We start from the raw sequence: 20,877 nt of genomic DNA, 5'->3' as shown, positions 1-20,877 counted from the left end.
GCATAAAAAAATGCCTTTTTAAAGCATCTGTTCATGCAATCCTGAGAGATCACAGTTCTCCCTGTTCTTATTCAAATTTGATGGCAGACCATGTCATTGGTATTTCACATTCCAAAGAACTATGGATGCACGCCTTTCTAAAAGTTGTGCCCACAGCTTTAGGCAAGCATGCTATCTTGTCTGCAATCGGGGTAGTTTTTTTGCAGTTATTTTCGTTGGAATCTCGAATGTAATGAAGAAACTCTTTAGTAGTTATTAGGTTTATGAGGTTGGCATCTGGGATGCAGTTTGTACGACACAAATTCAGATTTGATTACATGCCTGGATACCCTCTCCTTACAGAATGTTGAACATGAAGACAAGGGAAGATTCCTGTGTAGTTTACTTGCTCTGTTTTTGAATCTATCTAGGAAAGCCGTGTTTAATTTTCAGGTTGTGTCCGAGTCTGGTTGGATGATGTTTAGAACTTAGATACTATCATAACCGGCCTTTTGCAGGGCTAGAGTTTTGTGCATGCAATTTCTTTTGCAGCTATATAGTATGAGCAATTATGGGCACACATCCTTTTCTAATTTCTTTAACTGATTAAAATATGGGGAATGAAATATCGGATTTTTTCAGAGTGGGCTTCAATGATAATCTTAGATGTCAGAAAAAGTGAGGAGTCCCATGTCGTGACTTTTTCATTTACAATACTGGCTTCCTTAGAAGACGTAATATTCCTATACGTCTCTTGTTTTCACTTTTTCCTGATATCCATAAGACTATTCCAGGGTTTAATTCCACATTGAGGCAGGGAAACATTACGCACCATGAATACATTCAGGTTCGTTGTATAGTAATTTATACATGTTTTGGTCATCATTAATATGTTGTTGGGGTCTTGAAAACCTGCTTCTTAATGCAGGTTGGAAAGGGCAGAGATGTTGGGTTGAACCAGATTGCCCTATTTGAAGGTAAAGTTGCCGGTGGGAATGGAGAGCAAGTTCTGAGCAGGGATATATACAGGCTTGGTCAACTTTTCGACTTCTTTAGGATGCTTTCTTTCTTCTTCACAACTGTTGGTTTTTACGTCTGCACAATGGTACCAAATCCTTTCCTTTTTTGTGTTCCTCCTTTATCATCCATAATGATTTGTGGTATTGGGCGGGCCAATTTCTTGGATTTTTTTATGACATTATTGTTTGATTGCAGATGACAGTGCTTACAGTATATTTTTTCTTATACGGAAGGGTCTACCTGGTAATTTGGCTTACTTCAAGCTTGCCTTGTCATTTTGCCTTTTTAATTGTTTGTTATTTTTCTCACTTGCAGATTCGCTGTATGTGCTTGCTACGTTATTTCGTTTGTGTGAAATGCTTGTAGTTGACGATTACCCCGTCTGCATTCTCAATACTTCCGCTTGTAACTTTAATAACATGTCCTCTCAGTAGTGCCTTGGACTCTCTCTCCTCCATAAGTTGGCCAAACACATCCAATGTTTTACGCTTGCTTAGGTAGTGTGATTCTAAGTCAGGATGTGTTTTGGTGTTAAAGGATAAAGTTGGCAGTGTTATTGGCTCTGGCTCATGTCCTCCCTGGCTTGCACCTGGGGAAACAAATGGTAGAACAAACAGAACGATGACAACCGACAAAGTACAAACAAAAGAAAGTAACATGGAAAGAGTTAAGAAATGTGTAGAGACGTGAACCCAATCTTGAAACCAATTATTTGAAAGAGTTACATTCACTGCTTGCTCCAAAGGTTAATCAGGAGGAGGTGGTTATTTTTTTAGCTACTGTGTTCATAATTTCTTCGGGTTGTGGCTCTCAAAAGTCAAAAGGTATATGTGGGCTTGACCACGCTTTTTTGCATGCTCCAGTTTGTCCTTGTTGGACATGTTTTCCTTAGATTTTCATTTTGTGGCAAGAGCTCAAACGTTGGGACGTTATAATAACTGTAACTTTTGTTGTCTACTGGCTATCAACTTGTCGAAGAAAAACAAGCAAAAAGGATGATGCCATGATGTTACTGGCTACCAAGATTCCTCGTCACACATCTGAAAATCTGGCATCTGACAGGCTTACTTTTAGTCTTTTATACACCTACAAAAAAAGTGCGGTGAGCCATAACCTGGATAAGAATTTTGAAATTTCAACTCATGCCTTTAGAAGTGAACTCATAACACTTTATCCGTTATCCTCTATTTAGTTTGACGCCACGTTTTTTATCAATGGTGATCAGGTGATCAAGTAGAGGCCATGCTAATATACTGGATAATAAGATTCTAGCTGAGTTACTTGAACTAGAGCTATCAAAACTGCATCAGTACCCTGGAGTTCGAGGAAGAGGTTTCATCAAAGTATTAATGAATTGTAACTCTGTAGATGAAAAATCTGTTTACCGAAGTGAATAAGTTGAGTCGGATACCAATGAATATAGCTCTTGAAGCTAAGGGCTTTTTTGAAATTTCTGTGTATTTTGCATTTTTGTTTCAAGTGTGCCAAGACTAAGGTGGACCTGTGTAGGGCTGCAGGGGTGTCTCTGCCTCCTCCATGGACTAAAATAAGCCAATCTCAATCTTGCTGAGATATTTAACCGTCTACTAACATGAGGGATTCATTCCCCCCTTTATTTTGGTAACAAAGAATGAAGCTCTTAAATTAAGAATTGCTGCCTCGTGCCTTTTTCCAAACATTCAGTTGGGTAGTTTGCCCTTAGCTTCATATAAATCTTGAGCTTAGGTCTCTATATCGTTTCTGAAGAGCCTTTCCATTGGACTGCTATTGGAGGACTCTTTTTTGGTCTGGTATGGCAGATAGCGCATCCCTCTTCAGATTTTAACCATAGATTTACTTCTAAATCTTTCAGGCTTTCTCTGGAGTTGATCGTGGACTTGCGCGGCTTGCTGCTCTGGGTAATACTTCACTGAATGCAGCTTTAAATGCTCAATTTTTGGTCCAGATTGGAGTCTTCACTGCAGTGCCAATGGTAGTGGGTTTCGTACTTGAACTGGGATTGCTGAAGGTTGGTCCATCTAATTTTGACAAACTATGACCAGATTTCCTTTCCCATGAGTGTTTGGTTGGCTTCATTTTGTATCAAACATCTAAATCCTTTATTCATCTTTCTATTGAACTATCTTGTCAAAGTGTTAATAAGCTGAATGTAATTGTTAACATAGTGCTATATTCTGCCATTTTTATCTTCTTCAATGGTATAACGTACTTGCAGGCTGTGTTCAGCTTTATTACGATGCAGCTTCAGCTATGTTCAGTCTTTTTCACCTTTTCGTTAGGAACTAGAACTCATTATTTTGGGCGTACTATCCTCCATGGTGGCGCAAAGGTATGCCAATCCTATCGTATATCATAAATCAGGAAGCTTGAACAGATTTTTAATGGGGGGGGGGGGGGGGGGGGGGTTGGGAATTAATTGATTACATTTGCATTGTGAAATGTCATCTGCAGTACCGAGCAACCGGTAGAGGCTTTGTTGTCCGTCACATAAAGTTTGCTGATAACTACAGGCTTTACTCAAGAAGTCATTTTGTCAAGGCGTGAGTGAATATTTTATTGAATGATAATGGTTTCTTTTTCTAGACATACTACATTGGCAGCTAATGGATGGGGTATTTGTGAAAGGTCAATACCGAACTTGTTATTTCTTTTCTCTTGCAGTCTGGAAGTGGCGTTGCTGCTGATATGTTACATTGCTTATGGATACACGAAGGGAGGTGCTGTTTCTTATGTTCTCGTAACCCTTAGCAGTTGGATCCTTGTCATCTCATGGCTGTTTGCTCCTTATATCTTTAATCCCTCCGGTTTTGAGTGGCAAAAGTAAGTTTAGACATATTCCATCTTCTGTACTGTTTATTCTACGAAATGAATTCGCCATGGTTTTGAATTGTGCATTCTTGAACATATATATTATACTTTTCCCCATTTTGGAGATGTATATTGTGCAGTTTTTGTGGATTTCATCCATGTTTAGCAGGCCTAATTCTCTGGTGTCATGAACAGAACCGTCGAGGACTTTGATGATTGGACCAATTGGCTTCTGTACAAAGGTGGTGTTGGGGTGAAGGGAGAACATAGCTGGGAATCTTGGTGGGATGAAGAACAGGTTATTAGAGATGCCTATGCACGCCTATGTAGTCAATGCTTTCCAAATGTGTCTGTTTGACATCGCTTTTCTATTCTAGATGACCTAATTGTTCTGTATATTTTTGAAGTGTAGACCTTTTATTTTCCACTTTGAATTTAGCAGTTATATCTTGTCCATAGTTGTTAGAATCAATACGATCCACGATTCGTATCGTACGATTCAATACGATTCGTAATCGATACAAGTAGGCTGCCTAAATCGAAAATAGCTGTGAATTGTAATTGAATCGGTCATCCGAATAGGTGAATTTTTCGATTCACTTAAAATTTCCTAAATTGATTTTTGACTCCTTTTTTGCTTTTTTTGCTGTTGGAAAAGGGTTTTTGCTTTTTTTTTTGTTGGAAAAGGGTTCAAACTATTTTCTTAAAGGTTTTTTTGTATCTTTATAAGCCATCTTTTGTCTATGTTTCTCCTTTTTCAGTATTATAGGTAATAAGAAAGAGAGATTTATTACAAGGAGAGTGAATAAAAAATGACGAAGAAAAAATGGAATACAACCACCCTATAGACCTTTTAAGTGTTTGTTTTGTACTTTTAACTCTTTTTCCCAAAAAAAAGGACTATTAAGTAGGATTCACAAATCCTCATCTCTTGGAAGTTGCAGTAAAAACAGCTTACCTATTACTCCGCATTATTATTAACTCGTCATTTAGAAGAAGCTTTATTGATTTAGGTCTAAAACTTTCATTTATAATATATATTTTTGTTACCCTAATCAATAAACATATGTTTCCATTCATTATAGAACTCATGGCCGAATCGGAGCGACTCATTATTTGATTTGATTCTCGATTTGTCAACCTTGATCTTGTCGATAAAAATCTGTGATTTTTGCTTGCTCCTGTTTCTTAACCTATTTTATTGAGACTTAATTTCTATTGCAGATACATATCCAAACATTGAGAGGCCGGATATTAGAGACAATTTTAAGCTTGAGGTTTTTAATATTCCAATATGGAATTGTCTACAAACTAAAGCTTAAAGGAAAAGACACGTCACTTGCGGTATACTCTGGTTCTTATCTTGCTTATGATGCATATTTTCAATCTCCGATTCTCAATCTGAGTGAGAGTTGAGGTACTCCTTGCCCATGGAGTAACCACTTACTACTTATGTTCTAGTACTTTTATCTGTCATGCCTTATAAATGACATCCTGTTGATATGCTTAGCCTGCAATGAAAACAGAACTGCCAAAAGCTGAATGCACTTATGCTGAGCCCATCTCAATTTGACTTCTAAAATATTGCTGACAATTGAATTCTTTTATTTTTTTACGATTCTCTGTGACCATTTGAGCTCATATGCGCTAGGGGCTTAAAGCTGAAGGTGAATCAATTTGGGATGAGCCATAGCCTGATTGTAGCCCACAGAAGGCCTAGTGAAACAAAAAGCAGGGGCTATATTATAGATAGGTAGCTGTTATATTCTATGGTAGTACAGATAAGTACAGAACATATACCGGGGAAAACAAATAAATGACGTCAGGTCGCAACATCTCTTAAAAAGCTGGTCATCTCATGCTTATGCTAACAGAAGTTAAAGTCTACAGATAATTGTGGTTTCAGCATCTATTCCTGTTGATATGTAGTCTTTTTTTAGTAAAAACATTTCTCTTCTTGTCCAGATTTATGGCTTCTCTTGGGTTGTACTGGTTGGAATTGTTATGATATTTAAGGTTAGAATCCCTTCTTTAAGATTACCGTCTTCTTTCCTCTCATTTTTTTGGGTTTTCAAGATTGCTTGAGTAGTGCTTGTCCAACTTATGTTTCAATCTTCTATGATTTCACAGATCTTCACGTTTAGCCCCAAGAAATCAACCAATTTCCAGCTAATGATTCGGTTCATGCAAGGAGTTACTTCCTTAGGACTTGTTGCTGCCCTTGTTCTTGTTGTGGCTTTTACAAACTTATCTATTGCTGATCTATTCGCTAGCATCCTTGCGTTTATTCCTACTGGATGGACCATTTTATGTGTAAGTTTGCAACACAAAAACCCTCCCTGAACCCCATGCTTGTAAGTAGTCAGTTTTTTGTGAGAAAGAAAAAGGGTAGAAAGAGATACCTCTTTGTTAATTTTATACTACATCATACTTTTCAAGCTGAGCAATAAAGGGTAATAATTCCATGGGTTTGGAAGGGATTGTGAATTGAAGAAGCAAGATTTTTGTTGTGCATCAAAACCACCATCTAGTGCAGCTTATTTTTTTGGCTGGGTTGGTCAAGAGCTTATGAATATGAGGTAACAGTACCAATAGTGTTGCTTGAAGCGGACAAGGATGTTTACATTATGACTATGAACTCTAAAATCCCCTTAAATTACATGTCTGTCGGAAGAGGTCTGATATGGTTGGTTTTATTGTACTGTTGCTTTCTTTTATACTCTTGGTCGTAGAGTTATAGCCTAGGGCTTTGTGCCCCTTGTGTGCCCTGGGGATTGCTCCTTCCTTTCCCTTAGTACCTTCTCTTGAAAAATGATATATGCTTGTGGTTCTTTTTGCAAAATGCAATTCCAATATTGTTATTCCTTCTTGCCTTGGCCTCTGTACTGGATGGTGAACCCACCAAATGATAATGTAGCTCTTGCATTGGTGATTAATGAGGCTCTCGACCTGAACTTTGCCTAGTAGAATAGTAAATAGTACTGGACTAAGTTTTTGTTACCTGGTTGAAATCTGGGGCCAGCTGTATTCTTCTTGTCTTATGTGCACTAATTTCCTTTGAACTCTTTGTTTTTGTAATGATGCAGCTGGCAGTGACATGGAAGGGAATAGTGAAAAGATTAGGCTTATGGGATTCAGTGCGGAAATTTGCCAGAATGTTCGACGCTGGGATGGGTTTGCTCATTTTTATGCCCATAGCTGTATTGTCTTGGTTCCCATTTGTTTCAACTTTCCAGTCTCGCTTACTCTTCAACCAAGCATTTAGTCGGGGGTTGGAGATCTCCCTGATCCTTGCCGGGAACAAAGCAAATGTTGAATCCTGATTTGGACACTTGTTGTTTCTGGGAGAGAATGTCAATGGTTTCAACTTGTCGGAATTGTAATATTGAGCTGTCCTTTTTGTACATATTGTATTTTATTTAGGTTTCCATTTTGGGGTGGGGGGTAGGAGAACTAAAGTGGATGCTCAATGTGCTAATGTTGATTCCTGATTTGGATGGCCACTTGTTTCTGGGAGAGAAGGTCAGCGGTTACAACTTGTTGGGATTGTGATATTGAGCTGCAAGTCCTTGTTGTATCATACTGTTTATTTAGGTTTCCATTTTGGGGTGGAGGTTGGGAGAAGTAACATGGATGCTCAAATGTACAGAAGGTTTGGGAGAATACTTTGGCTGATTATTTATGTTGATTCTTTTGGATTGCAATGAATACGAATTTTGGTTGCTTCTTGCTTCCTTGTGCTTTCCCCTTTTTTATTGTGAAATTCCTAAACCTGTGGCTTTGTGATTCTTTTAGTGTAAAAAAAAATACATGTTCCTCAGGCGACTACATATTCCGACCGTAGTTATTCCAGGCCTTATTCTTGGAATTTTTTTAAATGAAATTGATATTTTAGAGCGTGTGTATTTTTCCAAATAAGAGCGTGAAACCAGGAACTTGTGGAAATTGAAAATTTTGGCTTGGAAAATGTAAGATATATGTTGCAGTAAAAACATCAACAAGCATTCGTTGCCGCAGCGTGACGGCAAATCTTATACTCCGTAGTGTAAGATATATGTTGCAGGAACTGGTAGTGTTTGTTTCCTCGTATGGGTTAACTATGAATTTCCCAATTTCTACAAGCAACTAAGAAAAATCTCGTGGTGGTGTTTTCGCAATGCGCATGGAATAGTGTGACAAAATCAAATCTTTTTTTATTTTAAAAACTCATTGTACTTTCATTTAATTGTTAACATGTTGGACTCAGGGCCTGCCCGAAACATTTGGTGCTTAACCACCGTGGGGCCCTATATAATTTACTACTTATCCCAAACAATAATGGAAATATTTGTGTATGTAGCATTTTAGTCCATAATGCATATTTGGCACACGGTAAATGCTCTCGTAGGATGAATAAAATTGCACTCTAGCTGAGGGGTTGCCTTGTATCCTCTTCGACGTGGGTTCAACACATAGAAGCTCGAAATGCCAACATTAGAATTACTATGAACAAATAATATATTAATAATCACTCAACATGGCCCCTTTTTTTGGGCACAAAATTTGGAGCTTCCAGGCGGGTGCCTCTTGGGTCTTGCCTAGGGTCGGGTCTAGTTAGACAGTATCATCCTTGCTCTCAATGTTCGCTCCTAACCTCTCTTTTTTTTAATTTTTAAATTTTGGATAACAGAAGTATGCCTGATAAATGAACCAAACTAAATGAGTTTGAGCTCGTATTCGCTTGTTATAAGCTCGTCTAAGATCGGCATGCTTCATAAACAATTTAAAATTAAACAAATTTTTTACAGCTCGTTAAGTTGTCAAATCAATTTCAAACAAATTACTATTCAACTCGGTCAACTTATGATTATAAAAAAATTCAAACTACTTGAGATAGGCCCATATTCAGTTTATTAAAGTTCGTTTGAGATCAACTCGTCTCATGAACAAGTAACTTTTAACATATTTTTAAAATTCGTATTGTTTTCAAACTAAATTTGAATAACTACCCATTTAATCCGCTCAGCATGTCTGTCATCCCTAATTAGAAAAGAGTCAATAAGATGCATTTTTCCGAAAAGTTCCTGGAAAGCATCTAACTTACATTATTACACTCAATAATTTGAAAAGCAAATTAATGGACGATAATTGGCTTTTATAGGAGGAGGGAAAAATGAAAATCCGTTATTTTGGGGGTGCGCGTACACAACGTGTTTCCTCCACCATTTACCTCCCCCTTGCAATTCCCCTCTCTCTCTCTCTCTCTCTCTCTCTCTGATCTCCGGTGTAGGTAGGAAGGCTTCTGCGACCGTCCATCACTAATCCATGGCGTCGGTACGATTGTTGTTATCTCTTTGTGGTAGAATTTTCTTTCCTCTATAGTTTTTTTGTTTCATTTGTTAGCTGATTTGCTGTTGTATTTGTGGGCTGTTTTCCTGCTCATGATTATGGACAGATAGATACATGTGGACGTGATCATGTCAAGCAGGAATTAACTTGTTTCTAGTTTGGGTGTATGTGTGTGATTTTTCTTTAGGGCAGAAGGCATTCAAGGCATGGCTAATTTCTAAATTTCATGTGGTGCTGAGTACCTTTCTTTAGAATTCCGTTAACTATCTCAATTGTATATTGCAGGGCGGATAAAAAGGGGTGCTGGGCGGAAACCACACACCCCCCCCCCAGTTTTTTGAGTGTTAACCAGGTGTCCGTGACCTGCAACACTCCAAAAATTCTCACTAATTATACTTGTTTTCTGATTAACTAGGAAAAATTGTACGGAATTGACATCTGTTTCAGCTGGAAAAAGTTCTGATAGATCCTATATTCGTGCGGAAAAGACTCTGATTTTCCAATGTTATCAATCATCCTGTAAGAATTCTGCAAATTATTGTTGGGAGGTTTTGGAATTGCATTTAGATTGCCCATTATGAAAACAACAGCCATTCCTTTGGGGGACCTGCCATCTAATGGATTGAACCATAGTTATTAATTCCGTTCCGTACCGGCCGGTACCGGCCGGTACCGGCCGGTACGTACCGGTTTTGAAGAAAACCGGTACCCTAACACCCCAATACCGTTCCGGACCAAATACCGGTCGGTACCGGCCGTTTCGGGAAATACCGGCCGGAAAACGGTTACCGGCAATTCCGGATGGAATTTTGTAGAGGTTTTTTTTTTTTTTTTTTTTTCTGGACGCTTAAAAAAAATGTTTTTTGTTCTTTTTTTGGTTCTCTGGACTTAAGAAAAAAATAATAATAATAAAAAAGTTGCCGGTTTCAGAATTTTAGCAAAACGTGGGCTTAACTATAGTACGTGCGCGAGGCTTAAATCCCGGATTTGCACCCCCTCCTGCGCACGAATAACCCGTGATGCGCACCCGGTTAATTGGTTTCTGAATCAGTTTTTCCAAATTGACTTCGGCCACGGCACATTTTCCCGAGCGCGCGAGACCTCTTATTGGGTTCTCATTCACAAGATCACTAGTGTGCAAAGTCATTTAAAGTGGAAAAGAGTTTTGTAACTAAGCAATGTGGGACTAGAGAATCTCTAGTAGAGATATTTTATGATGAATTGTATGATATAGGGGATTTTTTTGAATTATAATTATATATAATTATTATATATATTATAGTTGCGGTAAATCCGAAACTGTACCCGGTACCTGACCGGTACCGGTACGTACCGTACCAGTAGGAAAACCGGTACCCTGTCCGAAACGGTATTCAGAACTATGGATTGAACTGTGCCCTTCCAAGAAACTTGATTGCTATTATTCTATGAAATGCATCGCAATTTCTTGAGTTTTTTTTGTTTTTTTATGATTTAGTGTTTTCGGACATTTTTTTCTACAGCAGGATAAAGGCCGTCCATTGCCAAAATTTGGCGAGTGGGATGTGAACAACCCTGCCTCAGCCGATGGATTTACAGTGATATTCAACAAGGCTAGAGATGAGAAGAAGACTACTGCCACTGCTGGCAATATTGTGTCGCCAAAAAGAAATGATAATCATGTCTACAAACAAAATGAGTCTTGTCATCAACAACATCCACCAAAGGTATGAACTATCTTGTTGTGGCCTCTTAAATCGCTTCCAGAAAAGTCTATGTTTCAAGGATTAGTTACATTAGTATGTTCTTTGCTGAAAATGCAGAAAAGGTGGTTTTGTTGTGGCTGCTGATTCCAGTGGAAGGGTGAAAATTGCTTTAAACGGTGGGTGGCAGCCTGGCAGGTGTGGGAAGTTTCTTGTGCTGGAGCAAATGGCTTTATCAAGTAATCAATTTCTTTGACCTAGGCCACTTTCACTTCTTGATTGGGCTCCTTTTTTAAAAACCTAGGTTGTTTCTTGAGCTTTTCTTGTATTGAGAATGGAAAAGGGGAAAGTAATAGACAAGACCAACGGTATTTTCTTGACAGGACTAGAGTCTTTCGTGGTTGTCAGTTCTTTTTACTCCTTGTTGACAGCAGAAACAACATTTCACAAAAATTAAGTACACAAACTATAATACATTCTGTATTTCTTCTTCGTCAATTTCATTTGGATGCATGATATAAATTTTGGTAACCTGGAACCAGACAGAGCCACATTAGATCCAAGACACCACTGTGAATCGGGGGTGCAAAAACCCTCCCACAACCAATAATCTGCATGATGTAAATTGTACAGGCCGAAAAAATTGCTGCCAAGCAAGAGGGGTAATCTTTTTGCTTGCAAAATCAATTACAAATAACTGGTTGATGAAACTCTCTGGAAGTAATAAAGCTGCTCAACGGTAAAATTTCCAGATGGATGAATAGTTGTGCAGGTTAAACTTGCAAAGATCACTGCAGTGAAAATGTTGACTCCTACATAATATGTACCCCTAGAATCCACATTGCCTTCGGCTATAGGGTACAGTACCAATAAACAGCAACTACAAAAAGGCAAGAAGACTGTTACTGCTTTAATTTCAGATCCACGGCCTGTAACAAACTTAACATAGAGAGAATTTACAAAGTTGGTTTTGCTTCTGTTGGTAGTAGTGTAGCATATGACTACTATCATGCCATCATCTGGAAATCTAGTGGCCTCTGAGCCGAAAAGGGGAAAAGGAAAGAGAGAATTCCCATCTCTAAAAGGAAAACTAAACAATCCTACAAAAAAAGGTGCCCTTCACGCAGAATTTCCAGTCATATTTGTTGTTGCCGAGTTGCCAAAGCGACAAGGCATACCAGGTCCAGACGCAGTTGAAGACGCTGACCGGCTGTATTTTACTGGATGGTCATATTTACAGCCAGGTCCAAACTTGCAAATGCCATAGTGATAGTAATGAGAGCAAACATTCTCCTCCTAAATTATAAAGAGAGAGATCAAAGGGATGTCAACAACTGACAAAAGCACAAGAAAAAATATTACTAGTAAGATCATTTTAGGATTTTCTTGAGCTCAGTAGATAATAACAAAATATCCCTAAACTTGTGCTTATTCATTCCTCTAGTCCATCATGTCCTTCCTCAAGGGTATCAACTCAATAGCATCAAGGTAGAAAGAAAGATTTTAATTGGATGGAGAATTGTATTTCCTTCTTTCAGGAAATATGTAGGCTACATCAGTAAGGTATCAGATTACTGTGCATCAAAATGGAAGGAGAGGAGATTCTTTCATACTTTGATAGTCAAAGCGTTTGCCAAGTCTACTATATCCTAAAAAATGGTGTGGGGGGGGGGGGGGTAAGGAACTTAGAAGGAAGTGAACTTACAGGTCTTAGTGGCAGGCCTTTGTCACTCATTGCAAATGTGGCAGTTTTTTGGATCCGATACTTAGGATGGTGAAATTTGCATGCAGATCTATATTTGCAGTCCCCAGTTTTCAAGAAGTAAGTGCACTCAGGTTGGCCTGGTCGTTCAGGGAACTCATTGACTAGCATCGGAAGGTTGTGATGAGTATAGACATTCATTTCAGCTGAATTATTGACGGCAAATGCTGGCGGAATAGCCAACCTCTTCTCTGGTCCAGGGTGTGCAGGAGCCTAACAAGCCACAATAAAATGGGGGGAAATTAAACGAGCCTAACAAGGCAAAAAATAACGTGATGATGTTTGACCTCAATTTGTGGCGTCAGGAACAGGGTACCTGATAGCCATTGCATCCCACATTTGGAGGAGGAACATTGTGGGATGGTGAAAACGCCACTGGAACAAAAGGAACAGTCTGGTTCGTTGTTCTTGGCTGTGACCGGGAGAACACAGTTGATTGGAATGCACCTTGTGATGGAACAGATCCAGCATTGCCACAAACAGCAAGGTTATCACCTCCTCCCACTGTAGTAGGATCAGGGTGGTTAAACCAACAATTTGATTCATACTTGCAGGAGCCATTACGCATGTAGTAGGGGCAATCTTTTTCTCCCTATAACGAATTTAACCTTGTCAGGATATTTGTGGAAACTGCCTAAAGACTGAAACAATTCAACATAAGCTTCATACATGATGTAACCGATAAATCATCAGACTTGAACAAAATAAAACTATTCATAGCATTAGGGAAAAGTATTGAATGAAATTTTGAAAGGACAGATCAAAGAAATACCGGCCGGATTGGCAATCCCAGAAAGTTGAACTCCATTATCGGAGCTACTGGTACTTTCCCTCTACCATGGTTGTATTTACAGGCTTTTCCAAATATACACCCTCCAGAACTCAGGTAATACTGCAACCAACTCAATAGAAGGATATTATAAAACTTGAAACTGGTATTAGCGGAAACAGCAGTAGAACATGCATAAACTCCTAGCCCAAACAGGCAGTACAGAATGTTGAGAAAATCATAGTTTTCCTTCCTCTGATAATATCTCAGAAACTGAACTGATCTGAAAGATAAAGGCATAACCTCTGAGATAACAATGAAGAAAATACTAGCAAAAATAACAAGGTATTCACTTTGGATCACATTGCAAGCACAAAGACTTGCAGAAGACCTCAACAACGATTTAATTAATGATTTGAAAGTCCTAAACCCACCCCGTTCATATCCAGGGCCACCACCTGTATGAAAAATAGACATTACACACTATGGTCACGCTTCCATGGCCATGTCTTGATACTGATTACGGGGGAATCTTTATCATCATACAGTATTTTATTTCGTTCTGAAGAATAATAGTCTTTTCGTTATCAATTTCACTATAATACCATACAGCCTCTGTAAGATAAGAACAGAAATATAAGATACTTCATGAGAGTAACAAATTACGCAGTTATGCTCAGTAATTGACAGTTCAAACAAAGAAAGAATCACTTTTGCATGCCACATATGAACTGCCAAGGGAACATAAATGTGGGCCCAATAAAAGAAGTTACTAACTACAGATGGGCGCCGATATTTCCTGATAAGGAACAATTTGGAAAGAAAAAAAAAGCTTTGTGGAGATTCTCAATCCGACCATACTAGCTTCTAGCTGTAACTTGTACCTAAAAGTCCCCAAACTCAAGTCACTTGTTCCTCCAAGCAAATAACATACTATCAAACCAAGAGTATAAGCGCTATTGCAACAAAAAAATGTGTAAGATGAAAATAAAAGCAAATCCAGGAGAAGAAGCAAATAAGGTCAGAAATGTATCCTCGTCAAAATAATGATAGATATTAACACAAGTATGACCATAACAGTAACAACAATAACCTTGCATTGAACCAGTACTGGGCTTTCCGTATTTTCTTCCTTCTCCTTCATGTTCTCCACAGCAGGCTTCAGCAATGCGAGAAGCAGAAGATCATAAAGCAAACAATTGATTGCACGCCAGTATTCAACAAGAGGAAACAATGTCAGCATACAAAAAATGGAAACACCCCAAGCTCGAATAAGGAACAGACAAAGACTACTAAATGGTAAATCCAACAGACAACTAGACCAACTATATACATCTACCAGTTTATGGTCTCTAAGGGCCTGTCTGTTTGACGGTTTTTGAGTGTCGAGTTGAACTACCAGCCCGAACAGGCAGTAGAAAAAGGACAAGAAAATAGTACTGTTCTCTCCACTGGCAATATCTCAGAAGGCTCCGAAAGATCAAGGCATAATGTTTGAGACAACAATTAAAAAAAGAATAGAAAAAGTATCAAGGTATTCACTTTGAATTACATAGCGAGCACAAAGACTTGCAGAAGTCCTCAACAACTATACAATTCAATAAAATTGGAACTCCTTAACCCACCCTGCTCATTTATCCAGGGCTAGCACCTATATGAAGAACACCAAACGCTTTGTTGGCCATGCTTGATGCTGATTTCTGGGAAATTCAAATCATATCACAGTTCACAATTTAATCCTGAAGATGTCTTTTCCTCATCAAATTCTTCACAATATCAAACAGCCTCTCTAAGATTAGAACACAGATTCGATGATAATGATATACATATTCAACTATAAGATACTTCGTGACAGTAACAACTTGTGCAGTTATGCTCAGTAATTCACAAACAATGAGAGCACTTTCACACGCCTCATATGAGCTGCCAAGGGAACAAAACGGTGGGCCCAATACAAGAACTTTCTAAGCACAGCTGGATGCCAATATTTCTGGGTAAGCCACTATTTAAAAAGAAAAAGCTTTATGGGTATTCTCAATCTGATTATACTAGCTTTTACCTATTACAGGCACCTACAGGTCCCCAAACTCAAGTCACATATTCCTCAAAGCAAATCATATAATGAACAGAACCATTATTGCAACAAAAATTGTACAAGAAAAGCCACTGAAAGCAAAATCCTTGACAAGAAGCAAATAAGGTCAGAAATTTATGTTCTATGATAGACAACACAACTATAACCATAAGCATAACAAAAATAACCTTGCATTGAACCAGGCCTGGCCTTTCTGAATTTTCTTCCTTCTCGCTCAGGTTCTCCTTGGCAGGCTTCAGCAAAGTAGGAAGAAGAAGACCATAAACCAAACAAATGATTACAAGCCAGTATACAACAAGGTGAAACAACAACAGTGTCACAAAAACATAAACCCCCCAAGCCTAGAACAAGTAACCGATCAAAAACTATTAAATCCGACAGACAACAAGACCAACTATATGCATCTACCAGTGTATGGTCTCTAGGGGCCCATTTGTTTGGCCGTAAATGAGTGTCACATTGGACTATTTATTCAAGGATCACACATCCGGTACTTGGTTCAAATTCTTACAAGCCGAATCAAATGTACATTATATCCTACCCAAAAGCTTAAGCTATTAGGTGGAGAGGTCCAAACATTGTAGTACGTGATCACCCATTCCACCCCAAGCAATCCAGGATTGTACCCTTTAACATCGCTCTTTGCGTGCAGCCCATTTTGAGGTCTGTCATGTGTAGCCTATTTTTAGGTGTATCATCCTGCAATCTTTTTATTGGGTCTGTCATCATGTAGTGAGGATTGTAAACATCCAACTCAAAAGCTTTAAGTTATTAGGTGGAGAGGTCCAAACATGACATTAAGTCATTGCCCATTCCATACCCAAACAATGTGGGATTATATTCACCGGACGTACAATCCCCATGGGGTGTGTGGCAACCAAGCCTATACTATCATATATCCTTCACTATCGCTCCGTCAAACAAACCGGCCTTAACTGTAGCCAATAACAAACAGCCATGCATAATGCATCTCTAATTGTAGACAATATAAAACACATCCACACAGATGGAATCAAATCCATCCATTCTACCTGATACTTCCTTCTCCTTTGGTGATTAAACTTGCAATTCTTTCCAAACTTGCACGTCCCCGTCCTCATATAATGCGCACAGTCCTCGGCGCCAGGTCTCACCGGATAATGGTAAATCCTCTGTTTCCCGTCCTTCACCGGCGCCACCGCAGCCTCTTCTCCAACACCCTCATTCCCCATACAAAATCCTAAACCATTTTCAATTCTTCTATTCACATTATCATCACTCTCATTCTCTCTCTCCTTCTCTTCCAAAACGAGAACTCGAATCTCTTCGCTGAGTGTTTCGAGGAGTTGTTGGTTCCGATGCTCTTCATTGCTGGTTTGCCGATCAAGATCATTGTCAGGTGAAGATCGAAACCCTAACCCTAGTTCTTGTAGGGGTTGGTGGTGTTCGTCGGTGTGGGGTTTTGTGACAGAGTTCTCTACAGAGCCTTCCATTGTACCACTACTTCGACTCCCTCCACATTTCAAACCCTAATTAAAAAGACATTTTGGTAGGAAAAAAAAGGAAAGAGTAAATTACACTGGACTCCCCCTGAGCTTTGAGATTATGTTAGATTTCCCTTCAAGGTTCTTAAAATTACACTTGTCCTCCTATACCAGAGTAAAATCAAGGAGATCACATATCTTGCGTTAGGACTAAATTTTAGGGTCATTGTTAAAATAATCGTATAATGTGAAATCGTGCAAAGCATATGATGTCCAATACCGGGAGGGATGTGTTATTGTTCTTCTCATTATTGTTATTCTAGTGGAACTGCGTATCCTATTAAAATTGTATATCTTTATCATTAAAAATTTAAAGTTTTAAGGGTTTTCGTGGCGGTGAGTTGGAAGGGAAGAAGTAATTGGAATTAGAGGTTAGTGTTTAGATGGTGGTGGGGAGGAAGAAAGGGGTTATTAGGTGGCATGTAGAGAGTGATAGGAGTGGGAAAGGTTAGATTTGGATACGTGAGCATTAAGGTTTATTGTGTTGCTGTAGAAGTTAGGAGCCACTCCGAACCCATATATCAGAGATGTTAATTAAGGCTCATTGTGTTGCAACCCCTCCTGACCAAAGTACAGTGAGTGAGGAGATCACATATAGTTATTTTTCGGACTTTACAATTAAAAAATGCTAGCTCTTAAATTCTTAAGCGCATCATGTCAGCTTGCACACGTAATTGCTACGGGTGAAACAGTGATGTCCCGAAGTCTTTCATATGGTCCCCGCAAATTGATATAGTATTTTTTTCGGGACCGCAATTTGTGACGTCTACCATCCTTCACAAACAATTGATATCATGACATGCCTAACCAATATTCTTTTTGCTAACAGTATTGTATACAATAGGGGTTAGCAGTGAGTTTCAGAAGTTATCTATAGTTCTGAATGAAGTTAATTTGTATGTGCGATACTATTTCTCCGTAAAAAAAAAAGAAAAAAGACAAAAAAGAGAAAACCACAGTGATACATTAGCATATGCTGATCACCACAATGTTCTATATATTGAACCGCCGAGTGGTTGGTTCAATGGATATTTACTCGAATTCCTCGCTCAATGCTTAGATTCAAGTTTTCATTTTCACTTGTTCATCAAGTTAATATTTATCACTTGTAGTATGCGGTGATACCTTTGCTTCACCTCTGACGTATATACATAGGCGAGTTATCAGAGTTCCCTTGTAGATGGCCGGCCCATGTGGTGCTGATGAGGACAATACTTCTTGCCGCTGCTATGTTCGGGGGGCCTCCGGCCCCGACTTTTCGAACGTTCGAGTTTTAAAATTTTTATTTCGTCGATATCTGAATTTGAATATTATTGATAATTATTTGTGTATAACTACTTATAATTTTAATAATTTTAGTTTGATTTGATAAAAAACTGGTTATTTTACATTCTTATTTCTCAATTTCTTTCATAAATTAAAAATAAGCACGTGACAATTGAGGTAGCCTAAAGAAAAAATAAATAAAATGATTGGTATATATACTTTAACTGCATTAAGCTAGAATCATTTCAATGTGTAAACGTAATGTATTGAAAATCAAAAATCTTATGCTATAATAAGTATGTGTTCCGATAAAAAATATGTCTATTAACTCAATCCTCCGGGTTCAAAATCCTAGCTCGGCCACTAGGCGGCTATCTACTTTTCATTTTTAATATCCAACCATAATGCTACCTTCTTCTTTTTATGCACATGTGAAGTTGTTCAATCACCCAAGGAATTGGTTGGACCTCCCAAAACAAAATAAATTGGAAGTATGGGCTTTAGACAGCTGTTTTGACAACCATATCGAGCATGCATGGGCCCAGAAAACTAAATGCAACTAGTTGTTTGAGAGTTAAATGTTCTTTTTGTTTAATTTCCTGGTCGCTGAGAGAGCATAATTAAAATTGTGACATGTAAAAGGAGGATTCAATTAAGAAAACCCCAGCTCAAATAAAAACCAAAGTAAAGATACTACCAAGGACGACAGTTGTGTTGAAAAGGACTAGTCGTCAATGAAACAAGGCTAAGGCTCTAAATCTAAAGCTAAAGCGGTAAAATAATACTGATTTTGGCGCTCCACTTTTGTATGCAGACGCTCCACTAAATTTTAACCTAACGTTACTAGCAACTTCGTGTACAAAATAAAGTGCTTGCGTACTAAAATGAAACGCGAAAATCAATTTCCTATAAGAATTTCTTTTTTTTTGATCTTCTACACACCTTAATTAAGGTAGTAGGAGTTAGTAGTACGTTAGGGTGGAACTTGAATCACACACATGCATGGGGTAAATGGCCATACCAACTGCATTGGCACGCCACTTGCATGTGTAGGTCAAGGATTTCCAAGAAGCCAAATTTGTGGTTGGGAAATTAAGTCTCGAATAAGGGAAAGTTTGATTGAGAAAGTCTCTGTACCCATATATTGGTGCACAGATCTGTCGGAAATTGTCCGATACTCACGGTCGCGGAACCTATAAAATAATTATCCATTCTTGGAGAAATTATTCAATACTTCGAGAGTATACTTTCTCTCCTTACATAACTTGTGGACCTGTAAGGGCCCACATGCTGGGAGAGCATGTCAAAAGTGATTAAAAGAGGAAGAAAGTTATGAAAAAGAAAAAGAAAAAAGAGAGGAAGAAAGTATTCAAAGATTGTGATAAATCTATCAACTTTAGACTAATATGAGGAACGAAAATCTGACTTCATTGCCTAATTAAAAGGGAAATGATTTTGTCACTTTCATTTTTGTTAACGATACTTCCCTGCAAGTGTATTTTTGCATTAAAAATATACTTGCAGAGGAATAAAGTTAATAAAAAAAGGACTAGCAAAATCAACTGTCAATTTTTTTTTTGAAAAAATTACCAAAAATATACTTGCAAAGGAGTGGCATTAATAAAAAGATGAGTGTTAGGGACAAAGAAAATAGACAAAGAAAAGACCCTTAAAGCGTACATGAACGGCTCAGATTCACTGTGCAGTGCATCTGAGCTGTTCATGTACATTTTAAGGATATTTTCTTTGCCTATTTTTTTTGCACTTAACATTTCTCTAATAAAAAATGGAGTAGCAAAATCAGCAGCCAATTAAAATTGTGAAAAAATCAAAAGAAATACTCTATCTTATTATTGCAACTCAATGTGGAGTCGTGGACGGCCAGCACTTTTATCGAAAATCATTCTCGTTCCAAATTGTACGCGGAGAGCATGCAGAACCCAATGTACCCGATGTAACTCACTCACAAGGATGTGAATCGGAGGAAAAAAAATATTAAGCCCTCCAATGCCACTGAATAATTACTCGAACTGTCACTTATTTTTAGCAAAAGTTGGTTAACATTACCCGTTTGATTAGCGACATAATAGTAGAAAATGCAAGAAAAAAAAATTGGGTATTCACTTAAAAAAAATGTCCTAAAAAAATGTAGAAAACAAATTTTCTCGTAGAACTCTCTAAAACTAGAGAGATTGCCTTACTTTTTCTTCCAAAAAGTGAAGGTTAATTTCTTGTGAAAATCAACAATTACTTTGACTTTTTTATTTTCTTGCAAGACTTTCATTCTAATCAAACAACTGAAAAAAAAAAAATTGCATTTTCTTTTTCTTTTCTTTTCTTTTACTTCACTCTCTCATTTTCACTTTCTATTATATTTTTTTCGTTAATCAAACAAACCCTAAAAGAAATAGAAGCTCAGCTGCTAAAGTTTCCTCCACCACTGACTAGTAACCACACATGCTTGAGCCCTATACTACGAGAAACTTTTATATATCCCCAGGATAGAAGAGGTGGTAGTATCCTCTTTTGGTTTCATTTTAATTTTTCGGCCATTTTTCAAACACACTTTGATAATCGGCTCCGTTAATTTTGTAGAGTTCGGCTAAAACATTAAACTCGTCAAAAATCATGTATATCGGACTTTA

At 38.1% G+C, this 20,877-nt stretch overlaps 3 protein-coding genes across 5 annotated transcripts in view; 2 read left to right on the top strand and 1 right to left on the bottom strand.

Moving 5' to 3' along the window:
• Positions 1 to 7,535, top strand: part of LOC131299007 (callose synthase 10) — a 46,534-nt gene extending 38,999 nt beyond the window's left edge. For both annotated transcript variants that reach the window (XM_058324533.1, XM_058324532.1), the window contains 12 exons: positions 774 to 826; positions 908 to 1,084; positions 1,195 to 1,242; positions 2,852 to 3,007; positions 3,215 to 3,328; positions 3,451 to 3,539; positions 3,661 to 3,819; positions 4,003 to 4,105; positions 5,032 to 5,151; positions 5,773 to 5,823; positions 5,938 to 6,120; positions 6,894 to 7,535. In XM_058324533.1, coding sequence (XP_058180516.1) covers positions 774 to 826; positions 908 to 1,084; positions 1,195 to 1,242; positions 2,852 to 3,007; positions 3,215 to 3,328; positions 3,451 to 3,539; positions 3,661 to 3,819; positions 4,003 to 4,105; positions 5,032 to 5,151; positions 5,773 to 5,823; positions 5,938 to 6,120; positions 6,894 to 7,130 — 1,490 coding nt within the window. In that variant the 3' untranslated portion in view covers positions 7,131 to 7,535. The remainder of the gene's footprint in view (positions 1 to 773; positions 827 to 907; positions 1,085 to 1,194; positions 1,243 to 2,851; positions 3,008 to 3,214; positions 3,329 to 3,450; positions 3,540 to 3,660; positions 3,820 to 4,002; positions 4,106 to 5,031; positions 5,152 to 5,772; positions 5,824 to 5,937; positions 6,121 to 6,893) is intronic.
• A 1,402-nt stretch (positions 7,536 to 8,937) lies between these two features.
• LOC131336029 (protein NOI4-like) lies at positions 8,938 to 11,355 on the top strand. 2 transcript variants are annotated; one of them, XM_058371633.1, is made up of 3 exons: positions 8,938 to 9,120; positions 10,641 to 10,841; positions 10,938 to 11,355. In XM_058371633.1, exons 1-3 carry the CDS (start codon positions 9,112 to 9,114, stop codon positions 10,962 to 10,964), a joined length of 237 nt encoding a protein of 78 aa, XP_058227616.1. In that variant the 5' UTR covers positions 8,938 to 9,111; the 3' UTR covers positions 10,965 to 11,355. The 2 variants fall into 2 exon arrangements, with proteins under 2 accessions (XP_058227616.1, XP_058227615.1); XM_058371632.1 differs by having other exon boundaries at positions 8,945 to 9,120; positions 10,638 to 10,841.
• Positions 11,356 to 11,609: 254 nt separating this feature from the next.
• LOC131336025 (zinc finger CCCH domain-containing protein 67-like) lies at positions 11,610 to 17,007 on the bottom strand. Its single transcript, XM_058371629.1, has 8 exons — positions 17,001 to 17,007; positions 16,475 to 16,922; positions 15,611 to 15,676; positions 14,442 to 14,507; positions 13,352 to 13,471; positions 12,896 to 13,171; positions 12,523 to 12,792; positions 11,610 to 12,113 (listed from the first exon to the last, which is right to left on the bottom strand). Exons 2-8 carry the CDS (start codon positions 16,913 to 16,915, stop codon positions 11,937 to 11,939), a joined length of 1,416 nt encoding a protein of 471 aa, XP_058227612.1. The 5' UTR covers positions 16,916 to 16,922; positions 17,001 to 17,007; the 3' UTR covers positions 11,610 to 11,936.
• Between the last annotated feature and the right edge of the window lie 3,870 nt (positions 17,008 to 20,877).

The sequence above is a fragment of the Rhododendron vialii genome, chromosome 8a, assembly GCF_030253575.1.
Source record: "Rhododendron vialii isolate Sample 1 chromosome 8a, ASM3025357v1".
NCBI classification, from domain to species: Eukaryota; Viridiplantae; Streptophyta; class Magnoliopsida; order Ericales; family Ericaceae; genus Rhododendron; species Rhododendron vialii.
Note: the sequence above shows the minus strand (reverse complement) of the source record. Positions and strands in the feature narration are given on the sequence as shown.